Genomic DNA, 22,537 nt, shown 5'->3' with positions numbered 1-22,537 from the left:
CAGCTCACAGAACTGATCTCTGGACTGTATGTGAAGGAAACCAGCCCTGACCCCACCCTGATGGGGGAAAGTCTTCTCAAAATGACTCAAGGAAGCTCAGAAATCCAGTTCAGGAACACCAAACGTTCCCAAAAACACAACAGAAAGCTGCAAAAAGGACAAAAGAATCAACTGACAAGCCTTTAAAAAAACATATGTTTAAGTTACGTTCCTATATGCAAAGCAAAACCTAGTGAAACACTTAACACCACTGGATAGATCAACCAAAGACCTACACAAATACAAACTTATATCTGTTTTTTAAGCTCTTGATGGCCCAAACATTTCCTCCTCTGTCTGAAAACAGAAAAAAATCTCATCTGACAGCCCCGAGAAATCACATCTGAGCCAGAGGGAGTAAAAAAAACAGAGAGACTGTTTTATGGTGAATAAATGCAGCAGAATAATGTTTAAGGCTCCGTCTAAAATGTGCAGTTTCAACAGCAGAGAGAGTTGAGTCGATAACAACAATCAATGTGGTGAGAAAACAAACCACAAATCAATGGCAGCTGTAAAGAAGCGACCCCCCCTCCACCATGCATGCATCGGCAATTGATTAGTGGCAAGCTGCTGCTTTGTTGTTGCTGTTGGTTAAATCGACTGATTGGTTCAAGGAGTCTGGTCTGCTCGTCCAATCAGCCTTTATCCACTCAGACCAACCACAGCCACACTGGGTACATTTACACACACAGGAACTCCAGTTAAAAACCTGACTAATGCACAACTCCAGCTGATTAATGATCGTTTAAATCTGATCTATAATGACGTCTTTGCTGATGTTTTGTATGGAAATAAATATCTGACCAGATGTAATCACGTCACATCCCTCTGAAATTGAATAGTTTAGACATTTGAGAGAATGATTATCCGCTTTCTGTTCAAGATGTAGATAAGAAGATTGAACCTCTGTACACATCTGATACAAGTGTAGCCAGTTAGCTTAGCTTAGCATAAAGACTGGAAACAGGGGGAAACTGCTAGCCTGGCTCTGCCCAAAAGCTCACCATGATAGATGTGCTGTTAAACTGTACTGCGTTATACAGACAGGTGTTCCTGTTATTTAGCCCATCATCACTGATAAAAACAGGGTGGACAAAATAACGGAAACACCTGGAGCCTCCAAAACAACCACACAGCTGAATCAACACAATTTAAAAAAAACTAGACATGATAACCTTCATGAGAGGAGGGATTATTGCAGGACGGTTTCATTATGTCTCCAGGAAAGACACTCGTTAGGGTTGGATATTAGCACCAGCCATCAGCCAAATGCTGCTAAAATATTCAGAGTGACTGCTCGGTTTGCTTCATCCACCAGCCAAAAAAAACACAAAGATAATCTATTGAGTTGCTGGTAGATTCGGGAATTCAACAGCAACAGTGACAGGTGGGCAAAGAAGTTATTTTCCAACCCTTGTACCAAAACCTGGAGCCAATACAGCACCAGTTCTTATGAGAATGAATCACAACGCAGATTTTGGTGCTTCATATCAATCATTATGTGACTGATCGTAGCGAGTGTGCAGCCGAAAGTGTTTTGTATTAATCCATATATCAAGTATAAGTTATACTGTTAAAGTATTGATATATTGTTTAATTCATTTGTTTTCTGTAACCTCTTATCCGGTTAGGGGTCGCGGGGGAGCCTATCCCAGCTGACACTGGGTGAGAGGCAGGGTTCACCCTGGACAGGTCACCAGACTATCACAGGGCTGACACATAGAGACAGACAACCATTCACACTCACATTCACACCTACGGACAATTTAGAGTCACCAATTAACCTGCATGTCTTTGGACTGTGGGAGGAAGCTGGAGCACCTGGAGGAAACTCACGCTGACACAGGGAGAACATGCAGACTCTGCACAGAGGGCAGACCCGGGTTCTAACCAGGAACCGTCTTGCTGTAAGGCGACAATGCTAACCACTGCACCACCGTGACGCCATATTTTTTAATTTCAAGATCAAATTTGCCTTTGTAACAAAAGAGCTGTTCTTTGAGAAAGAAAGAAAGAAAGAAAGAAAGAAAGAAAGAAAGAAAGAAATCCTAATAGTTCCTTTTTTCCCCACGCTGTTATTTTAGACATTATGCACACACACACACACACACACACACACACACACAGACAGACAGACAGACAGACAGACAGACAGACAGACAGACAGACAGACAGACAGACAGACAGACAGACAGACAGACAGACACACACACACACACACACACACACACACACACACACACAGGCCTAAAATGGCTTTGGCTGTCTTTTTTTTTTTTTTTTTTTTTAATTATTATTATCATTATCATTTTTATTATTATATTAGTTTAGGCACAAGTATCGAAAAAAAAGAAAACAACAACATGACTTGTTACAAAAAAAAAAAAAAAACTAGCGGCCATCATGTGATGACATCACTCCAGTCAGGATACAGCGATCTGCTACTTAACACAGGTGTCAGCCAAGGGCGTAACACAGGACACAGGATGCCCAATTTCAACTGGACCATTTTAAAACATTTAAAATGCAAAACTCAATTAAGATTTTTAATAACATGTTAAGTACATCGTATCGTATCATATAAAGTGGAGGGGTAATGGCCCTTCACCTGCTTCCTACCCCCTTACTTCCGGCCCTCTTGCTCACACCACACCCATCTTTGAAACTGACCATCATTTTGATCCGAACTACACACCTGTAAAGTTTCGTGGCTGCATCTTGCACAGTTGTTACCCTATTGCAGCGATAAAATCTATCCACAGACAGACATTTAACACCTGGCACAATACTCAAAACCACTTCTGTGGTAGTTTCTGGTACAACAGGTGTCTCACAGGTGTATCACAAACACGCACACTCACACAGTTAAAATAATACCAGCCATTGCAATGTTATCGAGGCTGGTAAACTGTTTATGTGTGGGTTAACCAAAGTGACATTTTAATTAGTGAGATCTAGAGGCGCTGGTAGGCTGATTGTGTTTCCTCTGGACAGAGCCAGGATAACTGTTTCCACCTGCTACCAGTATTTACGCTAAGCTAAGCTAAGCTAACTGACTTCTGGCTCCAGCTTCATATTTGTTGTGCAATCTTGTTAACTCTAGACTAGAAAGCGAATAAACATGTTACCCAATTCCTTTAATGATAAAACTAGCACTCTTGATAAATTGGATAAAGTTAACTTGGGTGAAAACCACACAGTGAAAACTTCCATCACATTAATCTGATTATGAAACTGCGTGCATGTAAATGTACCCAGAGAGTTTTTATTCCTGCTAAGCGGTGTGTTAGTTCAGTGCCAGCAGCCCCACACGTCTGTAGAGTTTCAGAGGATGTTCTCTCAGTGAAATTGTTTTTCGTTATGTTTTGTTTTTGTTTTTTTGGCACAGAGCGAAAATAAAAGGCAGTACAAGAGTCCTACCTTTTGGTAAACCTGAATGACATGTTTCTACAACAGAATCAGACAAAGAAACAGTGAAAATGGTGAAGGAGGAGTGAGAGGAGGGAGGGGGGGTATGAGGAGTCTGAATGAGTGAACAAAAATGGGGTGATTGGAATCATCAACAGTGGAGGGAAAGATATTTTTTTTCATTGATTATCAAATGATTTCAATTCCTCATTTTAGGTCAGTCATTGCAGGAGTGATGTCGCTGGCTGGGCTGCCACTTTGAGAACATTTAAATGAACAATTATTTTTATTGTCTGCTGATTATTTTCTTAATTATTGAATAACTGTTCAGGATAATAAAAATGCCAGAAAATTAAAAAAAATAAAAATAAAAAAAAAAATCACAATGTCCTACAGCCAGTGGAGGAAGAAGTAATCAGATCTTTTATTTGAGTGAAAAAATATTTAAAGTATCAAAAGAAAAAACATTCATTTTGCAGAATGGGCAGTTTCAAAATCATAACTATTATATTACTGGATTATAATTACTAACGCATTAATGTGTTCATCACTTTAATGTTGCAGCTCATAAAGGTGGAACTAATTTTAATTACTTTACATACTGCTGGGTGGTTTAATCTATAATAATACATGATTATTTAGTAGTTGATTTATATTTTGTATAATTAATCGTAATCTGCAGAGTAACTAAAGGTATTAAATAAATGTAGTGGAGTAAAAAGTACAATATTTGGCTCTGAGATGTAGTGGAGTAGAATTATAAGGGAGCGTAAAATGGAAATACTTCAGTCAAGTGCCTCAAAATTGCACTTTGGTACTGTAGTGACGTAAAAGTACTTAATTACTTTCCACCACTTAAGCCTAAAGTTGAGTTTTCAAATGCCAGAAAAGCAGCCAATACTCACATTTTAGAAGCTGGTTTATTTTATTTTTGCCTGAATAACAACTTGATTGATTATCAAAATAGCTGAGTGTTTTTACTGGAGCTCCATTTTGTTTGTGATGGATGGTGTGAACCTAAAAATGTGTCCAGAAAAGATCTTTTCATGACTATTATGCAAGAAAATAATCAGCAAACATCTTTAAATGATAACTTCAGCATTTTTCAAATTTCTGTGTTTAAGTGACTAATGGGAACAACAATTTTTGAATTTAGTCCAGTATTGAGTGAGAGGGCTACTGTCAGCAGCAGTGTAACCACTCCAGGCATGTTTGCACCGTTAGTGTACGTCAAGTTAAAGTGTGTGTTTTGCCACTGACAGGCTTAAGTTATTGTTTTAAGTATCTGACAACATTATGGAAAGGATCCCTACAGAGACAGACCTTTATTTTACAGAGTAAAATCCTTTTTGTTTCACCAGAAACAGTCCCAACATCGCTATTGTCAAACCTCCCAGACTACTTTTTTAAAAAAAAACAGTGATTTTATCATCGTAAAACATTATTTCAAGTCAAGAGACACAATAATAAAACTCACAAAACTATCTTGGTTCATCTTTTCACTGTTCCAACAATCATCAAGTCTGGTTTGGTTGAAATAAACCCTTAATTCCCCCAGTTAGATGTGATAATATGCTGCATCTATACACACTAAAATGACTGCATTTTGGGGCTGTTTCTGGTTAAACATAAAGGATCTTACTCTTTAACAGAAAGCTCTACCTCTAGAAGGATCCTTTCCATAACGTTGTCAGACACTTAGAATAATAATCAGAGCCTGTCAGTGGCACTTTTAATTGACGGTGCGAACAAGCCCTGAGGGGTTACATTGCAACCTGTTTTGCCTCGCTTCAAAAACTGTTGCTCCCATGAGTCACTTAGACACAAAAAATGGGAAAACAAGGTCCAGGTTGACAAAAACTGAAGTGACCCTTTAATGACTCACAGGACTGCGACTGGTTAAAATTATGTTATGATCCGGGAAATGTTAATGGCCTATAACCAGTTCCTGGATCACAACACAGCTGTAACCATTAACAATTCACAAATTCCATTAAAGAGAGGTCAAACTGAGGCAGTTTGGGTTCTCTGTGGCAGGCGTCCAGGCAGCGACAGATAAACAATTTAGACTTAAGAATAAATCACATCGTACAGGACAGTGAAGTGTTCCCCCAGCATGTAATTAATCATCCTAACTCTACAAGGCACTGTGTTGATTGGCTTCTCATTTGAACAGACAGAGTTACAGGAGATTAAACTGTACAGAGCAGAGGGCTGGAGTTTATCCACTTTCAGACGTCACATCAATAACTTGTGAAAAAGTGTACGTAAAGATCGTTTAAGAATAAACTGAGTGAACAGAAAGAGAGCTAAACCCCAACCCTGCGTGCTTCATACTGACGTGACGTGTGTCGTCGCCTACCTGCGGGTGAGTTTGGAGGTGAGTTTGGAGAAAAGGTTGCTGGTGCCACGGCTGCGGGTCTGAGAGAGAGGGGTGGCGTCGTGGGAGAGGGTGGGTGAAGCCGGTGGCCCGTTGTACGTGGCTGTGCGGCGGTCTCTCAGCTGGCCGCCGTGGAAGGTGCTGCGGCTGGCAGTGCCTCGCGGGAAGCGGAGACGGTCGGGCGTGGTGGCGTTGGCGATGCTGTTGATTGACGCCACCGGGTTCCTCTGGCCGCCGGGTGACGCTGCGACACTGCTGAGGTGGAGGGAGAAGAGTGGAGACAGTTAGGGTCAGAGTTTAAACCAAAAATCATACAGTTTTTCCACTGCAGACGTGTTTCCTCACTGAACCTCAACACATGTTGGTGTTTGTTATTCAATAATGTCTCCAGTAAACCTGATGGAGCAATTGGCATATTTAATAGACATGGTTTTAAATGTCCTCCAAAATAAACACGCCAGATTTTACAGTGAAGGTCAACAGTTTGGTGCAGAGGCAAACAGCTGCAATGGAAAAACCTTTATTGTTACCAGTCGCATCACATTTCCCTCCTTATCTTTAAAAATGGCCGAGAGCTTGTTATTCCTACGTGGAACTCTAACAGTGCCATGAGTTTTAACTAAATGAATCTTGCATGTTAGATGTCAACAGGGTAGGAAATTAAATAATAATATATATCGTCCAATCACATTAGCTGGTGGATTCAGACACTGAATAGCCAGTTTTGTTTAGTTAAAAAAAAACCCTGTCAGTTGGTAACTCTTGGTTTCCTAACTTGGTTTAATTTGACGAAAAGAAAACTTTTCTATGCCCCCTTTTCAAACAAATAGCTTTGTGAAGTTTTGAGCCACAGGGACTGGATCAGGAGCTGAAAAAGCTTCCTTTGAACACTCCTGGTTGTGCTTCTACTGTGTCTGTGATATTGTGCAAATCTGCCTTAAATTAGCCCGACAACAGATCTTTGAAAAATGTTCAAGACTCAGATTTCATTGTGTTGTTTGTTGAGACTGTTGCTCCACTCTGATAACTGAAAGGAAGTCGCAGAGGAGGTGGAAAAGGAGACTGAAAATGTTTATTAATGCTTTAATAACCACATTTTAACGAAGAGCAGATTAAAATTTGCTCCGCTTGTTCTCAGAACTCATCAGGTATCAATCTAACGCAGTGGTTCCCAACTGGTGCAGCCACGGGGTCCAGATTTCTCCTTAGTCATTAGTTCAAGGTCCACACAGTTTAATACATTCAGTGTCACACTCGCGTTTAGCGATGTTTTCGAGTCAGTTTGCTGTCTCTGTTAAGTCATTTTCCGTTAGTCATTCACTCTGCAGCAGGAAAGGGCACTTAGCTCAGTGCCAGAAATTCTATGTACTTAAAATTAAGTGTGTTTTTTTTTTGTTTTTTTTTTAAAACAAACTTGACACGTTTGCGATTCACCTGCAGCCCATTCATAATGGACCCGCTGTGTCAATGTCTATAAAGCCTCCAAGGGCAAGGGTTGATATTCTGGGCTGTAGCCAGCAGATATCCGAGTCAAGACTTCTTTTTCAATGTGCCAGCATTTAGCTAATCTACATAAACAGATATCTCCACATTAATGCAGACAACTCAAATAAATAAAAACCTATATGAAGCTGACAGGTCGTCAGACATAACCAGTGGGTTCTGAGATTGCACTTCAGCCAATGCATTCCACCTCTTCACATGGACTGTTTACCTGCTGCTCAGTAGTAATAGGACAATACTACTCCGACTACAAACTGACTAAATACTAATACTAATGAAACTAATAAAAATACTAATAGTTTAGTTTTTAAAGTAAAAAAAAAAAAACAAACCACAAGAAACGTCAACAGCTCGTACTGATGTTGATGCTCGTGGCACTGATGGTTGTCTACTGTGAGAATGAAGCTGCAGACATGTTTCACACACTTTGACAGGCAAGTTTAGACCCTGTCACTTAGACCCTGTTTTCTGAGGTCTCTGAGTTGCTAAAATGGTCCCAAAGCCCCTGGAAAAAGATTTGTTTGGTGAAAACAGGCTACAGTCGAGATGAAAGGACAAAAACCTTATTAAATAAAATGTGAGCGACAGTGTGGGAGATAAAGTGCATGAACTCACCAGCTAAAGATAATTTTAGAAAAGAGAAATTTAACAGATCTAACATTTGATGTTTGTTAATTTCCCACCCTGAGCATCAAGCTCCTGATGTGTACAATGAGGAGAGTGAGTTCCCTGATCAGTTAGACTCTAAACAAAAACAGACGATGGGTCTGAGGGGACAGCGGGGGAGCCGGTGAGCGGTGGAGCTCGGCTCGCCGTGTTGCGGACACGAACAGGTGAGGGGGATCCAGACGGAGAAGAAGAATAGGGGGTCAGAGTTCACAGCAGAGGATGGAGGAGAGATCAGGAGCAGAGCTGTGAGAGTTCTGTTATTGCAGCGGAGACACGAGGTCCTCCAGCTCATGGTTGGCAAACACAGAAAAATATTATCACACACAGAGTTTAGGAGCTCGTTCATCAAAGCATGGCAGCTTGATTTAAGTGTGACGATACATATTTTTCTCTACTTGTGCCTCCACTTGTATCAGTGTCTGAAATCTTCACCCACCGTGTTCCAAGTGCAGGAAAAATATTTGTTTTTCTGCTGCAGTGATAACACCTGACTGTGAAACCTGAGTATCTGATCTTTCATGCTGTTTTTTCATTTAAAATTTCAACATCTGTGACCACTGCTTACTCTGCGACTGTAAAAGATCAAATAGAAGCAAACCCTTTATATTTAAAAGGCTAATTAAAGGTAAAGTCAGCAGAAGCAGTTTTGGTGTGAGCGTGCTGTTTGAGGTACTGGCGAGACAATAAGACACAAACCAGGAAGTCTAGTTTGGTTAGCAGATTAGTTTGTTTAAAGGCTCATCAGAGGCCCAATGTTTTGTAAAACTCCCAAACAGGACTTCGAAATTCTGAGAAGTTTTCACAGCTTTAACTATTTTATAATTGGTTACAACAATCTTGAGAGACACTTGAAATATGGCGTTCACATTACAAGCTACTAGGAATGTTTCCTTACTTTGCTGGTTGACGTCACATTGCGGCAGCAGTTTTTTTTGAAGATATTTTTGGGGCTTTTTGAAAGGGGGAGAGAGAGGGGATGACATGCAAGGTGAGCTAGTGGGCGCCCCTTCAGTGCAGTTTTATTCTGAATAAATATATGTTAAAATGTTAGCAGTGACACTCGAGGTTAGCTAATATTACCAAAGACTGACTTCAGGGACTTTGCCTTATTATATTTCCCCTGATTTAGATATCTTCTGCAGCACTAGGGATGTTATGAGAATAAATACTTCTGTATCAAAAATAAAAACGTGACGGTACTTTATTTTCTCCAGTATCGTAGTCACTGGGAATACAATTCTTCTGGACCTGACAGGGCAGCATATGCGCCTACATACATTCTAGTCTGCTGTGAAACGCCAAAGGAAGAAGAAGAACTTATTCCAGCACAGAGCAACAATAACACGTGGAAGACGGCATTAGGTACAGCTGCAGCAACAGCTCTGCCTGGACTTCTTAAAATGAAAAGCTTTTTTAAAAATTCTTTGCAATAGGAGTGCTACGTATTTACGCTTGTGACAAACGCCAGCAGCGTGACAAGGTGCTGAGCACTTCACAATTACTTTTTTGCTTCTTCAGGTTGCAAAATGTTACATTTTTTACCATGGTCTTGAATTAGGTATCGAGAATCATGAAATTTCACTAGTATTGATATCACCTGCTAAATTTCTTGCAGAGTGACATGGCTATTTCGTGGCTGTTTTGAAACACTGCATGGACAAAAGACGGGTTTCACAAGCTGAATAAATGGAGAATGGTTCAAAATGAGGACTAACGTTACAGTCCATAACAACAAAATTTTAACAAGTGGATTTTAAAGAATCCTCTGGAGGAGCTCCGTTTGTTTAGCAGGTTAGTTTGGGTTTGAGTTGAGCGGTTTGTTGAACAGCTGCAGAAGTATAAAAAAGCAAAGTGAAAACCTTTCTTTTAACACAGGGAATAAGTGCAGCACTGACTCTGATCACAGTTTATCACTGCAGCTCAGCACTATTTCACCCTTCAGAAAGTCATGTCTTTTACCTGCTTGTGGCCGATGAGCGTAACTTTCAGACACTGACAACCAAAAACAAGTTGCTTTCCTTTCTGTGCCTTGCAGGAAATGGTGTCCATGGTTTAGTCGAGGGGTTACAGAGTGTGAAGCTGGCTGGATGTGTGGGTTAGCGAGGGGCCAAACAGGGGCTGAGACATGAGAGGAGACAGACAGGGGGGTTGTTGGAGGCCCTGCCGTCTTACTTGGGGGAGCAGTAGTCCAGAGCGTAGTAGGAGTGGGGCAGCGTGGCCCAGCCTGCCTGGCAAACGTACAAAGGGCCGACGGTTTGATACCTCAGCCGCACCGAACTGGACGAGGCACCGAACGCAGCGGCCGCAAAGCCAGAGGAAGGGCTAGTGGCACAAGCCATCTCAGTCATGCTGGTCATGCCACAATGAAAAAACAACATCCCCCCGAACCACAAACACACAGGCAGAAATGAAAAAATAAGATGATGAGAAAAAGGGGAAGTAAATACAAGAAAGAAGGAATTAAAGAAAGAAAATAAAGGGATGAAACAAAAAGGATCCTGTCTGGATTTTCTTTCAACAAATGGTGAAACACTGCTGTTCGAGTCTGGGAGGCTGACGATGATATTTTTGTATATCCATATTTACGAGCCTTGAATTTGACCACATTCTTGTTCATAATGAGGAGCTTTGCATTCTTGTTGGGCAGAAAAAGCTCCAAAACAGCATTTAGACCACAATACTGGCACAGGAAGCACTGACTGCTGGTGAAACAAAATAAACAAACATACTGGCTTCCACAACAGGTTCCACAAAAATGTACAGGCTCAGTAATCTCATTACAAACTGGAGCTCTTTGTGTCGACTGTAGGTCCTGTGCTGACGCAGAGTTTAGTGATGAAACCAGGTCAAAGACAACAAACATCCTCTCTCACCTGTTCTCCTTCCCGTTGGGGATGACGGAGAGGCGTTCCGTGTTGTTTCTGTCGCTGCAGACGTACGTGTTCCTGCGGGTCATACCTGCCGACGCAGTGTTATTCTGCAGAGGAAATCAGATTTTACATTATTACAAAACTGTTTTAGTCCATTTATGTCAAACCTTTGATTAAAAAACCATAAGAACAAACAGTTTATAGTTTCCAGGATCAGCTGCAGCTGATGCAGTTTCAAGTCTTCAGATAGAAATGGAAAAATGAATAACAGTCAGTTTGTAACAAGACTGAACAGGTGCATAAACCAGACAGAAGTAAGACAGGTTCAAAGAGAGATAACAGAGTTTGAGGTTAAACCTTTTCAAACCAAGTATTTAGTCTAAATTAGCAACAAAACTAACTGAGCTTGCACATATTTTTTGGTCTTGTCCATATTTTAGGAGTTAACTATTAGTCTCAGAGATTTTCTAAAGATTTCTAAAATCTGATTTCTCCTTTAACTTTTCGTACCTTGGGAATATTCCCAAAGGCCACCAGTAAAAGTGACACATACCCTTTCAAGATTTATGGCTGCAAGTTAAAAAACAATTACAAAATGCTGGCTACGGAGGAACCCTCCTCCTGCTGCCCTTCTGAACAACGTAATCCGCTCTATCTGCTCAATGGAGAATATGACTGCCACTCTTAAGCCTAGTTCACGTTACACAATTTTCACCGCGATTTTGACATCGCAGAGGATCTTGAGAGCTTTAAGGTGTATCTAACTGATGACATGCTTGCCTTGAGTTGATGACCCTGTTGTTAGGATCTGACTCAGCATCTGACACTTACTACTTGAGAAAGACTTTGGCAATAGCAGTGGAGGCTTTTCAAAACATGTGGCTAGACTGTCCCTTAATTATGATGAAGCCCATCTGATGTCACTGCAACCTGCTTGAAGGCGGTCAGGCCTGCTTTGGCCCGACTCCAGAGATATTCCTTCTAGAGAGCAACTCTGCACATTTAACTGGTAATGGAAATGCTCATCAATGTAGCTTGGTTTGACACAGCAAAAGACACCAATGGAAATGCACTCAAAGTCAACTCAGGTAAAGCTTTACACGTTGCACTTGCAGCGTGAAGCTTTCAAGATGAGTATCTTGATGGAAAACGTTTTCAATTTGATAAAGCTCTGCACAGAACTGTGTCTTTAAATAATTTGTTTTTAAGTTCTGGGAAGATATAATTGACCCCTTGTACGTGTTACTGGCAGGACGCTTGTTTTTGGCTTGAGTTTGGTTGATTCATGTTTCCCTGATAAACAACAGGAAGCTGCAGGAAAATGAGTATTTGCTGGTGTATTTTAACTGATAAAGAAACTCACGCTCGGGCCGGTGGTGGCGCCTTTCCTGCGGTCAGGGATGTCAGCCTTGTTGGGGTTGTTTGCGTTGCCCAGCAGAGGGCTGGCGGGTGGAGCCCCGCGGCTCCCTGGAGTGCTGGGTTTACGCAGCTGGACTCCGCTCTCCTCCTTCGCACTGTTCTCTGCTGTGGTAGTCTGACTCCTCTTTGGATGAGACATCCCCGGAGGGACGTTCTGACCGACTGCAGAGAGAAACAAGGAGGCAGATGTGTGACGGATGAGTCAAAAATGCTGTTTGTACCTCTGGCAAAAAAGTCCTTTTTTAAATGTAAGTGTTTTTATCTAAAATGAGACGACCTACATTTGGAGAAGAATAATTCTGACACTGACTCAGACTGACTGAGGACAGAATCATCAGCACATTAAGGTATTTTTAAAGAACGCAGGGTGATTTAGTTCATAGCTGAAAAACATATCTGTCTGCTATTTATGTTGGAAAGCAAATTACTGAGGCTGAAGCTATATATTCCCCCAATATGGAGATTATTCAACAAACATTTTGATAGTTGAATCAGGAAAAAAATAACTGGTTTCAAATTCAATTCAATTCAATTCAATTCAATTCAATTTTATTTATAAAGCCCAATATCACAAATCACAATTTGCCTCACAGGGCTTTACAGCATACGACATCCCTCTGTCCTTATGACCCTCACAGCGGATAAGGAAAAACTCCCCAAAAAAACCCCTTTAACGGGGGAAAAAAAAACGGTAGAAACCTCAGGAAGAGCAACTGAGGAGGGATCCCTCTTCCAGGACGGACAGACGTGCAATAGATGTCGTACAGAACAGATCAACATGATAAATTAACAGCAATCCATATGACACAGGGAGAGAGAGAGAGAGAGAGAGAGAGAGAGAGAGAGAGAGAGAGAGAGAGAGAGAGAGCGAGAGAGAGATATGCAGGTAATGACAGTATCTTACAACAACATTAATGGAAGTAATAATATTATAGTTATAGTTCTGGTTACTGCGGTACAATATGTTGAAAGTATGTATTAATACCTGGCAGTATACATGTGTGACAATAATCATATGTGTATAATAACAGAAGAAGTATGACTAATGACTAATGACTAACTAACGAATGAATAACTAATTTCAATTCCATACGTCAGAACTAGATCAAGGGTATGGTTAAAACAATGAGTGGGTTCATGTACACCCTGACTGAAGCCAATGGAGTCTAATAATGAGATAAACGCGGTAGCCAGGGAGTCATTATCAACGTCGACATGAATGTTAAAATCGCCTACAATAATAACTTTATCTGATTTAAGAACTAAACTGGATAAAAACTCTGAGAATTCAGATAAAAATTCAGAATACGGGCCAGGAGCACGGTACACTATAACAAATAAAAGTGGCTGCGAGGTTTTCCAGGTCGGATGTAAAAGACTAAGAACGAGGCTTTCAAATGAATTATAATCTAGTTTAGGTTTAGGACTGATTAACAGACTAGAGTTAAAAATGGCTGCAACTCCCCCTCCTCGGCCGCTGCCTCGAGGAATGTGGGTATTATTATGACTGGGAGGAGTGGACTCATTTAGACTAACATATTCATCTTGACACAGCCAGGTTTCAGTGAGACTGAGTAAATCAATATGATTATCTGATGTTAATTCGTTTACTAACACTGCTTTAGACGATAGAGACCTGATATTTAACAGTCCGCATTTAATTCTCCTGTTTTGTCTTTCTGTCACAGAAGAGGTTTTAATTTTTATGAGGTTGTTATGCACAACTCCTCTTTGTTTAATTTTAGATTTAGATAATTTAGGCGGTCGGGGGACAGACACCGTTTGTATAAAACTATTAAAACTATGGCTGGGTAACTGAACTAGAAGCTCAGAGAGGCGTTTAGGACTGCGACTCTGAGTCCTGATCTCAACTCTGGGTTGTCAGGGATTTAAATTACTAATAAAGTTTGCCAGGTTCCTAGAAATGAGAGCAGCTCCATCCAAAGTGGGATGAATGCCGTCTCCTAATAAGACCAGGTTTTCCCCAGAAAGTTTGCCAATTATTAACAAAACCCACATCGTTTGCTGGACACCACCTGGACAGCCAGCGGTTAAATGATGACATGCGGCTAAACATGTCATCACTGGTCAGATTTGGGAGGGGTCCAGAGAAAACTACGGAGTCCGACATCGTTTTTGCGTATTCACACACCGAAGCAATATTAATTTTAGTGACCTCCGATTGGCGTAACCGGGTGTCATTGACGCCGACGTGAATAACAATCTTACTGAATCTACGTTTAGCTTTAGCCAGCAGTTTTAAATTAGATTCAATGTCGCTCTGGCCCCAGGAATACATTTGACTATGGCCGCTGGTGTTGCTAACTTCACGTTTCTCAGAATAGAGCTGCCAATAACCAGAGTTTTATCCTCAGCGGGTGTGTCGCTGAGTGGGGAAAAGCGTGAATGTGAATATTTTTGTTGGTTTCATCTGACCAGCAATCAAAAATACATCTTGACCTCTTCCATTCTGCAGGGATGTCGACATTCCTGGCTGTCTTTTGGGGGCTGTAGCAGGCAGGTATCATATAAACTAGAAGACTAAGGAATCCATAGGTAACAACTATGTCATGCTAGCTTGTTGGGAAGGTAGTTAAATAACACTCCAAAGTCCAGCAAAATTTTGGCGAATGAAAAACTGGCATGGCCATTTTCATAGATGTCTCTTGACCTCTCACCTCAAGATATCTGAATGAAACTGGGCTCTGTGAGTGCCCATGAGTCCCCCCTTTACAAACATGCCCACTTAGTGTGATTCCCATGCAGCTTGTGTTATTTTCGCCTATTGTATTTGAATATTTCTGCACACTGGGGTCCCAAAACAGTCCTGAAATTGCATAAATTGGGTCTGACTGGAAAGCTGAGACTCCTTTGGATTGGAAGTCCTTGCCATCCAGTCGTTGAAAAAGTGTAAGAGGTTAGAGACCAAACAATCACTTGCTGTAGTTGAAAAAATAATCTTCAGCTTAACTGATAATAAAAAGAACCATTTACATACATGTCTTAAACTGTGATTTAAAACACTGCGATTTTGTGCCAACAAAAAAGACAACACAACTCAAACACCTGGATGTTCTTTAAAAGCTCGCTGAATAACCGCTGTGTTAAAGCCGCAGTTTAAAAGGTTCTCAGTGTGGCTATTTAAGCTGCAGATCTAACAGAGGAGAGCAATACACACTGCAGTCATTGACAAAGCATTATATCACAGTGGACAGCACTGAGCTGTGCAAATAAGCTAAAGGTTAAAGTGCCTCCACTGTGTAACTGTGTTTGATTTAACTGCTTTTATCAGCCTGGCAAAGAACTACTGAAAGAAAACAACCTTTATCAGGAGGGAGAGGCACAACTGAGTTCGAGTTGTGGGCTGTAAAGACAGAAAGAGAAGGCTTCCACATTCAGTTTGAACCGATGAGGCTTTTAAAATGTTTCATATTTAATTTCAGACCTCTGACTAAGGAAATGAAACACTGTGTCCTCACCTTGTTCGCTGTAACGTCTCTGTTTGTGGTTGGAGGAGACACTCCTCTGGACTTTGAGGTGGGAGGGCGACTGGCCGTTGAGCTCGCTGTTGGGCCTCGGTTTGGCCAGAGACAGGTTGCTGCTGGAGGCCGACTCGCTGGGCTCCAGCTGGGAGGACAAAGTGACAGATTTAGGTCTGAACATTTAGTACATGTACAGAAGTATCATTAATAATCAGTAGTAGAATGTAAGCAGCAGGCACGTGACTGGCAAGGGACAAAACAGCAGGAAAATATAGCCCTAAAGTCGACCTACTGTCGTGTACTGAACTGACACCAGGTTAATGTTCATACCTCGGAGGCCTTCCTGCCCAGCAGCAGGTAGGTCGCTGTGATCTCGTCATACTTCATCTTGGCCAGAGAGTCCTGGATCTCATCCAGGTTGTAGCCCATCCCCACCATCACATCTGCACAGAACAAAAACACACACACGGGCTCATTTAGATAATATTACAACCAGCATTTTAACAACAACATCATTTATACACAAATAAATGACTGAATGCTCAAAGAGACTGAAATGATAGAGTTCAGTGTTCATAATTGTGAATAATAATCCACAAACTTGGATCTTTGATGACAAAAACAATAATCATAAGAAATATCTAGCTGAGGAATTATTTATCTCAGAGTTTCGATGAACTGTTTTGGGATAAAACTCTAAAATTCTGTATAATTTTGATAAGGATCATTCAATACATGCTGTTAGCTCTCTCCACATATCAGACGACGTCTTCACTGCACCACCTACACACTGTAAACAGGTGATCTCTTCGAACCGGTTCACATTCAACGGAGCAGTGTGACTTGTGTTCTGCAGATATTCACAGTTTCTGCTCCCGATGCAGCAAAAAAACACAGCAAGAAATATCCAGTGGCAGACGATGTCAAATCTGCAGTCTGGTATTTTGATGCTTCTCAGTGCTAATATCATGAATGGTTGACAAGGATCATGTTTATGTGACGACGTGTGAAATGATTCAGGTGATTGAATCCGGCTGCAGCAGCAGAGTTCAGGTAATCAGCCCCCTGCTCTCCAGCTCTGCCTCGACCAATCAGAGGCAGAAAGATGCTGATTGGAGAGTGAGTGTGAGAGAGTATATATAAAATGCACACACACACACACACACACATACACGCGACCATGACGCGCTGCCTCCCCCATCCTCCAGCTCACGTTTGTAGCAGCATGCCAGGTGAAGCAGAGTGGTGTTTTCCTGCTGCAGCTCCAGTCTGATCGGCTTTAAACATTTATCTGTGTGTGCGTCACATGAAAGCTTTTACCCCTTCTTCTTCTTCTTCTTCTTCTTCTTCTCAATGCTACGCAGCTTATTAATTTTTAAAAAACACTTCTATCGGAAACACGTTGGAGCACATTTCTAATAGAGACTGGTTTCTCAGTAAAAAGGTGTTGAGATGAGTCATGAGCGGGTTGGTGTCTTGTTTTCACCAGGATATAGACCTAATTTTAAGATCAAACTCTTTATAGTTTAAAGGAACACTTCACCCCCACAGGGAACATTTGTATATCAATTACTCACCCCGAGTGAATTCGTGAAGAATACTTCTCGCACGCCTCCACAGTGAAGGAAGCAAAAAAGTCATGATGAATTCAAATAAAAGGGGTCCACATTACACAACAGCAAAACTATATCAAAACATCTGTGTACAAACTCTCACAACTCATGCAGTGTAATCCAAGTCTCGTTTATCCAGTTGTATGCTCAGAGCTTCACAAACAGACAGCCCTTTCTGATGGGGAACTGAACTACAAGTGAAACATATCTATGCTCTCTTCAAAGCCAGACTCCATTGACAAAAACAGTAATTCTACCTCGCTGAAGACAGGAGCTGCTGGTCTACTGCCGCCTCGATTAGCTAGTCCGTTTGTTTTATAGTGTGATTTTGGTGTTTTAAAGGGTTAGGGCAGATTAACCAAAGTCACATAATAACCAAACAAAACTAATGATAGAGGCAGCAGTTGACCAGCAGCTCCTGTGTTCAGGGAGGTAAAATTACTGTTTTTGTCAATGGAGTCTGGCTTCGAAGAGAGCATAGGTAAGTTTCACTTCTAGCTCAGTTCCCTGTCGGTAAAGGCTGCATGTTTGGGAAGTGCTGAGCATTCGACTAGATAAATGAGACTTGGATTATACTGCTCGAGTTGCGTGTTTTGATATAGGTTGCCCACTGTTAAACGTGGACTCCGTTTTTGGATTCTTTGTTCACCAAGGAGGCATGTGAGAAACACTTTTCTCCACAAATTCAACCAAACATGAGTAAGTAATTGACATACAAATGATAATTTTGGGAGTGAAGAGCAGCTTCTTCAAAGCATCACTGGGATGTTGAGAAGTAAAGACTGTAAGTAGTGGAGTGGAGTCCTGTTCTCCTTTCGTACTCTACTTAATACGGTGATTTAAGAGAGTTAACGTTCCATGAAATGACCTGACAAAACCCTGAAACATTCTGGTGTAACAGATGAGTGAGAGCTAGACTGGCTGTTTATTTAGTAGAGTTGTACCGATACCGATACCAGTATCAGAAATGCCTCCGATACGGCCTAAAATGCGGTATTGGGTATCGGCGAGTACATCCTATGACCAATCCAATACCACGTAATGCCTCACGTTATTACACATATGCACGCTACAGGCAAATTAAACGGAAACGGAGCGGAGTTTAAAAAGCATTCTACTGTAGCCTTTAAAATGTCTTTTTTACCAAATTGTGTGGCTGCACTTTAACCTGTGTCTTGATCTGTGTCAACACTGGATAATAATAATAAAAAAAAGTTTTATGGCATTCATTCTACTATTATATATTCATTTTACACAGAGTTTTAGGAGTTGAGACATACAACAATTCATATCCCATCCATTTTACGCACTGGTATCTGATCAGTACTCGGTATCGGCAGATACCTAAGGTTCAGGGATCGGAATCAGTATCGGGAAGGAAAAAGTGGTATCGATACATCTCTATTATTTAGGTTGGATAACTTTGTCTCACAAAAGACTGGAAAAGAAGGCAAGACACATTATTTAATTACTATTAATTTCGAAAAGAAAGATGCCTTTGCTATTTTCGTGTTTTTGACTTTCTCTGTTGTTTGAAAATGTGACCTCCACTCTCTGGTCCTGACTTGTATGACTATATAGTGTCTTGATTTTCAGTATTTTTAGCAAATGATAGCTGTGAGATTTCTAGTGCTGCTCCCTAACAGTCAACCAGACATTAGTTGACCAGAACAGTCATTAGTCGGCAAGATTTCATTGGTCGCTTAGTTGCAGAAAAGAAACAATAAACAAACAAACAGCCTTGTCAAAATAAATGATCACCTATATGACTGGACCATGTGTGAATTTAATTTGAAAGGACAGACACAGGAAGTGTCCACGCTCAGCAGTCAGACAGGAGTCAGGTTAATTTCCAGGGCTGGTACCTGCGGTTATTCCACAGGCTAGTTAATAACATGTCGGGCAGGAAATCCAAAGTGTGGGGTCATTTTGAGAAGGTGAAGGACGAACCCAAGGTGATATGTAAACTCATCTTCATTGGTCGACTACAAACATGACGTATCATCTGAAACATGGAAGTAGCTACATGCCCATTAGCCCACAGCGTCATTAACAGGCGGCTCGCTCAGTGTGTGACGTGCACTTGGAGATAAAATATAGGCCTATATTAATGAAGGTTCATTAGTACGGTTTGTATTTCTCTGTAATGTAGCACAGTGTTAACAATGTTACTGATACTATTCTTTCTCACACCTTCAACTCAAACCACCAAAATATATCATTTAATCATTACATTCATATCAGAAACATGCAGGAGACTAGTCCACTGATGGACCTAAATGGCGATGATTGGTAGACTAGGAAAATTCTGGTTCTGCCTTAGAAATTAGGAGACCTGAGGGGACATGAGGGGACCTTAAGTGCTAAAGAGCAAATATTCTATATGTTTAATGCTTTCATAATACCAAAAACCCTACAAATTAAAATGACTCATCCTGTCAGACAGAATTTTCTCGCTGTCAGGGTGGAAAAGCCTCTCAGGCAGCGTCTGATCATCACGTCACACTAAAAAACCCTCCTCTGAAAGCCGTGCTAATGCCATTATTCCCGGTGGGTTAACAGCTCTCCTCTGCTGCTCTTAACTGAATGACATCTCCTAAATGTGGTCGAGTAAAATCTTTCCACACCAACGTGGAGTAATCCATCCTGGCAGATGTGATAAATTTAGGTAAACTAATAAAAAAAAAAAAAAACACACCTACATTGTGATTAAAAAAAAAAACCCATCTGTCTCCTGTCCACGTGAGCACTTTGTTTGTGACCTGCAGAGAAACATCCTGTAAAAACCGGCTGCAGCACAGGACGACAGAAAGAGGGGAACTATCTCTGCCTCTGTTACCAGGCAGAATACGTGATAATCACCTTTCTTCATCGCCTCTTTATCACGTTCACCCTCCTGCTTCCTCACAACAGCTCCTCTTGTTCTCCTCAAAATGTGCACGGAAGTCTTTATCTCCAGAGCAATAACTTATTTTTATTAACAGATTCTGACTTGCTTTAATTATATTCAAACTGATATACTGCATGTTTTAAACCCCTTTCAGACATTAAATATATAACTTTGCTTTCTTCATCCATCCGTTAAAGGAACTGCTTTTTGAAGTGGTTACGTAAACGTTCGTTACAGCTTCATTCAGACATGACAGCAGCTGATGCCTCTCTGCTGGAGAACGGCGCCGAGCTTTAAAGTCATGTTATCAAGAAAGTGTTTTCTGTTCACTCAGACTGCTTCACTGATGGAGTTTAAAACCTTATATCGCAGTTAAAGACTTAATTAATGTCCACTGATACATTTTCACATTAATTTTAACGTAATTATTAAGCAAATTGGCCATCAGTGCACGAACAGAGTGACAAGATGTTAAGATGGGACTCATTTAATTCCCATTTGCTCATGTTTAAGGCATTACACAAGAAATGAGAAATAATAGGAGGAAGTGCTGATGTGATTACTCATTTTTTCCGAACCATACATGGAAATATCAATTTTTACAGACTGGGCTGACGTGAGAAGATTCTACTCGAATGACACAACTAAACAATCATTTTCTTGATTTAATCTTTCAGTCTGGAAAAAGTGGCAAATAATAAAAAATGTTAAATCGCATTTTCCCAGAACTAAATGTAACGTCTTCAAATGTCTTGTTTCGTCAGACCAGACTGTCATAGAGGTCAAAGAAAGCCAGCGATAATTCACCACAGAATTTTCTAGAACTGTAACAAACGTCATGCATTTGAAGCATTTACTGATGTTTTCGATGAAGCTTCAATTGTCTGTTGTCATATTTTATGACGTTAACCCCCCTTAAAAAAACAAACAAACAAAAATAAAAATCCTTAAACAAAATCATCCTTCTTTTAATAAAGCAATTCATCGGATTACATAAGTTAGTCTTCTTTTATTAAATCAACTTTCCCTGATGAATAAATGTAATTTATGGTGCTGTTAAGACTGCTACCAAACCGCCCTGCAAACAGTTTTACAACCACAAAGGCTGAACACCAACAAATATTAATTTAAGCACAATATTTCACTAAATAAAATCATGTAGTGAATTCTGGAAATCATTACAACCACAACTGGGATCTAATTGTAAAAATAGTAGAATACTAATAATATTAGTGTAGCCTCATCTTTATCTGCAACTGTGCGGGACACAAAAAGGCACGCAAAAGCCTGAAATATGAAGTACAGCCCTAAAAATTTCTACTTAAAAAAGTTGTAAATTTACCTCTCAGCAGCTTAAAATTGTCTCATTAACATAGTTTACAGACTGAATAAATTGATTTTATTGTCTTTGTGCATGAGATGATAACTGATAATAACTAAATGTATTATAGTGCTTTTTAAGAGACAGATGACATGCGTTTTATCGCTCCTGTATTGAACTTTGTGCTGCTGCAGCCTTCACGTTAAAGAGTGCCTATCATGTTTATTTTCAGGTTCATACCTTCATTTCGGTTTCTACTAGAACATATTTACATGCTTTAATGTTCAAAAACACTTTAATTTCCTCATACTGTCTGTACTGGAACCTCTCCTCTGATTGGTCAACTTCTCTGGGTCTTTGCTATCTCAATGTCTCTACACCGTCATTGCAGACGAGGAATGACTGAAATGGAGAATAGCAGCACTTTCTACCATGAAAAATGACCAATAAAAGCTTCTAAACATAACTGGACACGTCCCAGCAGGAATACGATTTGAAACCAGGGAGAAATTAACAACATCACCAACTGAGATTAAAAATTCTCTAGTCTCTATAACATGGTAGTCATATTCATTTTATAGTGATGAGTGACTGGAACTGTTGCAAAAATGAGCAGCTTATAAACATCAGTGAAAAACGAGAAGATGTTAACAAAAATAAAAGACGAGAAATGTCACAAGTGAAGCTCCGGGATACGTTTTATAATCTTTAATGTATTATTTATCAATGAATTAATTTACTTATTTGCTTATTTATCAATTAATTTATTTCTTAATGGCAAAAGGAAAATATATGCTACCTATATTACGGTTAACAGATACAAATACATATAAAGAACATAAAATGGGAGTCATTCTAATTTTCTCCATGGTTACCAAATATAACGACAGCTCCTTTTTTTGTCACAGAGAGGAAAGTGTGTCCCAAAGCTTGGGCAGGGTCC

At 40.4% G+C, this 22,537-nt stretch overlaps 1 protein-coding gene across 20 annotated transcripts in view; it reads right to left on the bottom strand.

Annotated features, from left to right (window-relative positions):
- The window catches only part of mark3a (MAP/microtubule affinity-regulating kinase 3a), an 86,164-nt gene that overhangs the window by 14,348 nt on the left and 49,279 nt on the right, over nt 1-22,537 (bottom strand). For 9 of the 20 annotated variants that reach the window (XR_007450944.1, XR_007450946.1, XM_049596690.1 and 6 more), the window contains exons 11-16: nt 16,101-16,213; nt 15,768-15,915; nt 12,233-12,450; nt 10,873-10,976; nt 5,810-6,082; nt 3,460-3,486 (exon numbers count right to left, since the gene is read on the bottom strand). Coding sequence is in view for 17 of the 20 variants with exons in the window: in XM_049596690.1 (XP_049452647.1) it covers nt 3,460-3,486; nt 5,810-6,082; nt 10,873-10,976; nt 12,233-12,450; nt 15,768-15,915; nt 16,101-16,213 (883 nt within the window). In the remaining 3 variants the exon portion in view is untranslated. The remainder of the gene's footprint in view (nt 1-3,459; nt 3,487-5,809; nt 6,083-10,872; nt 10,977-12,232; nt 12,451-15,767; nt 15,916-16,100; nt 16,214-22,537) is intronic. The other 11 variants (XR_007450945.1, XM_049596691.1, XM_049596693.1 and 8 more) reach the window with 3 other exon arrangements.

This window comes from Epinephelus fuscoguttatus, linkage group LG14 (assembly GCF_011397635.1).
Source record: "Epinephelus fuscoguttatus linkage group LG14, E.fuscoguttatus.final_Chr_v1".
NCBI lineage: Eukaryota > Metazoa > Chordata > Actinopteri > Perciformes > Serranidae > Epinephelus > Epinephelus fuscoguttatus.
This window is presented reverse-complemented; position numbering and strand designations above follow the sequence as displayed.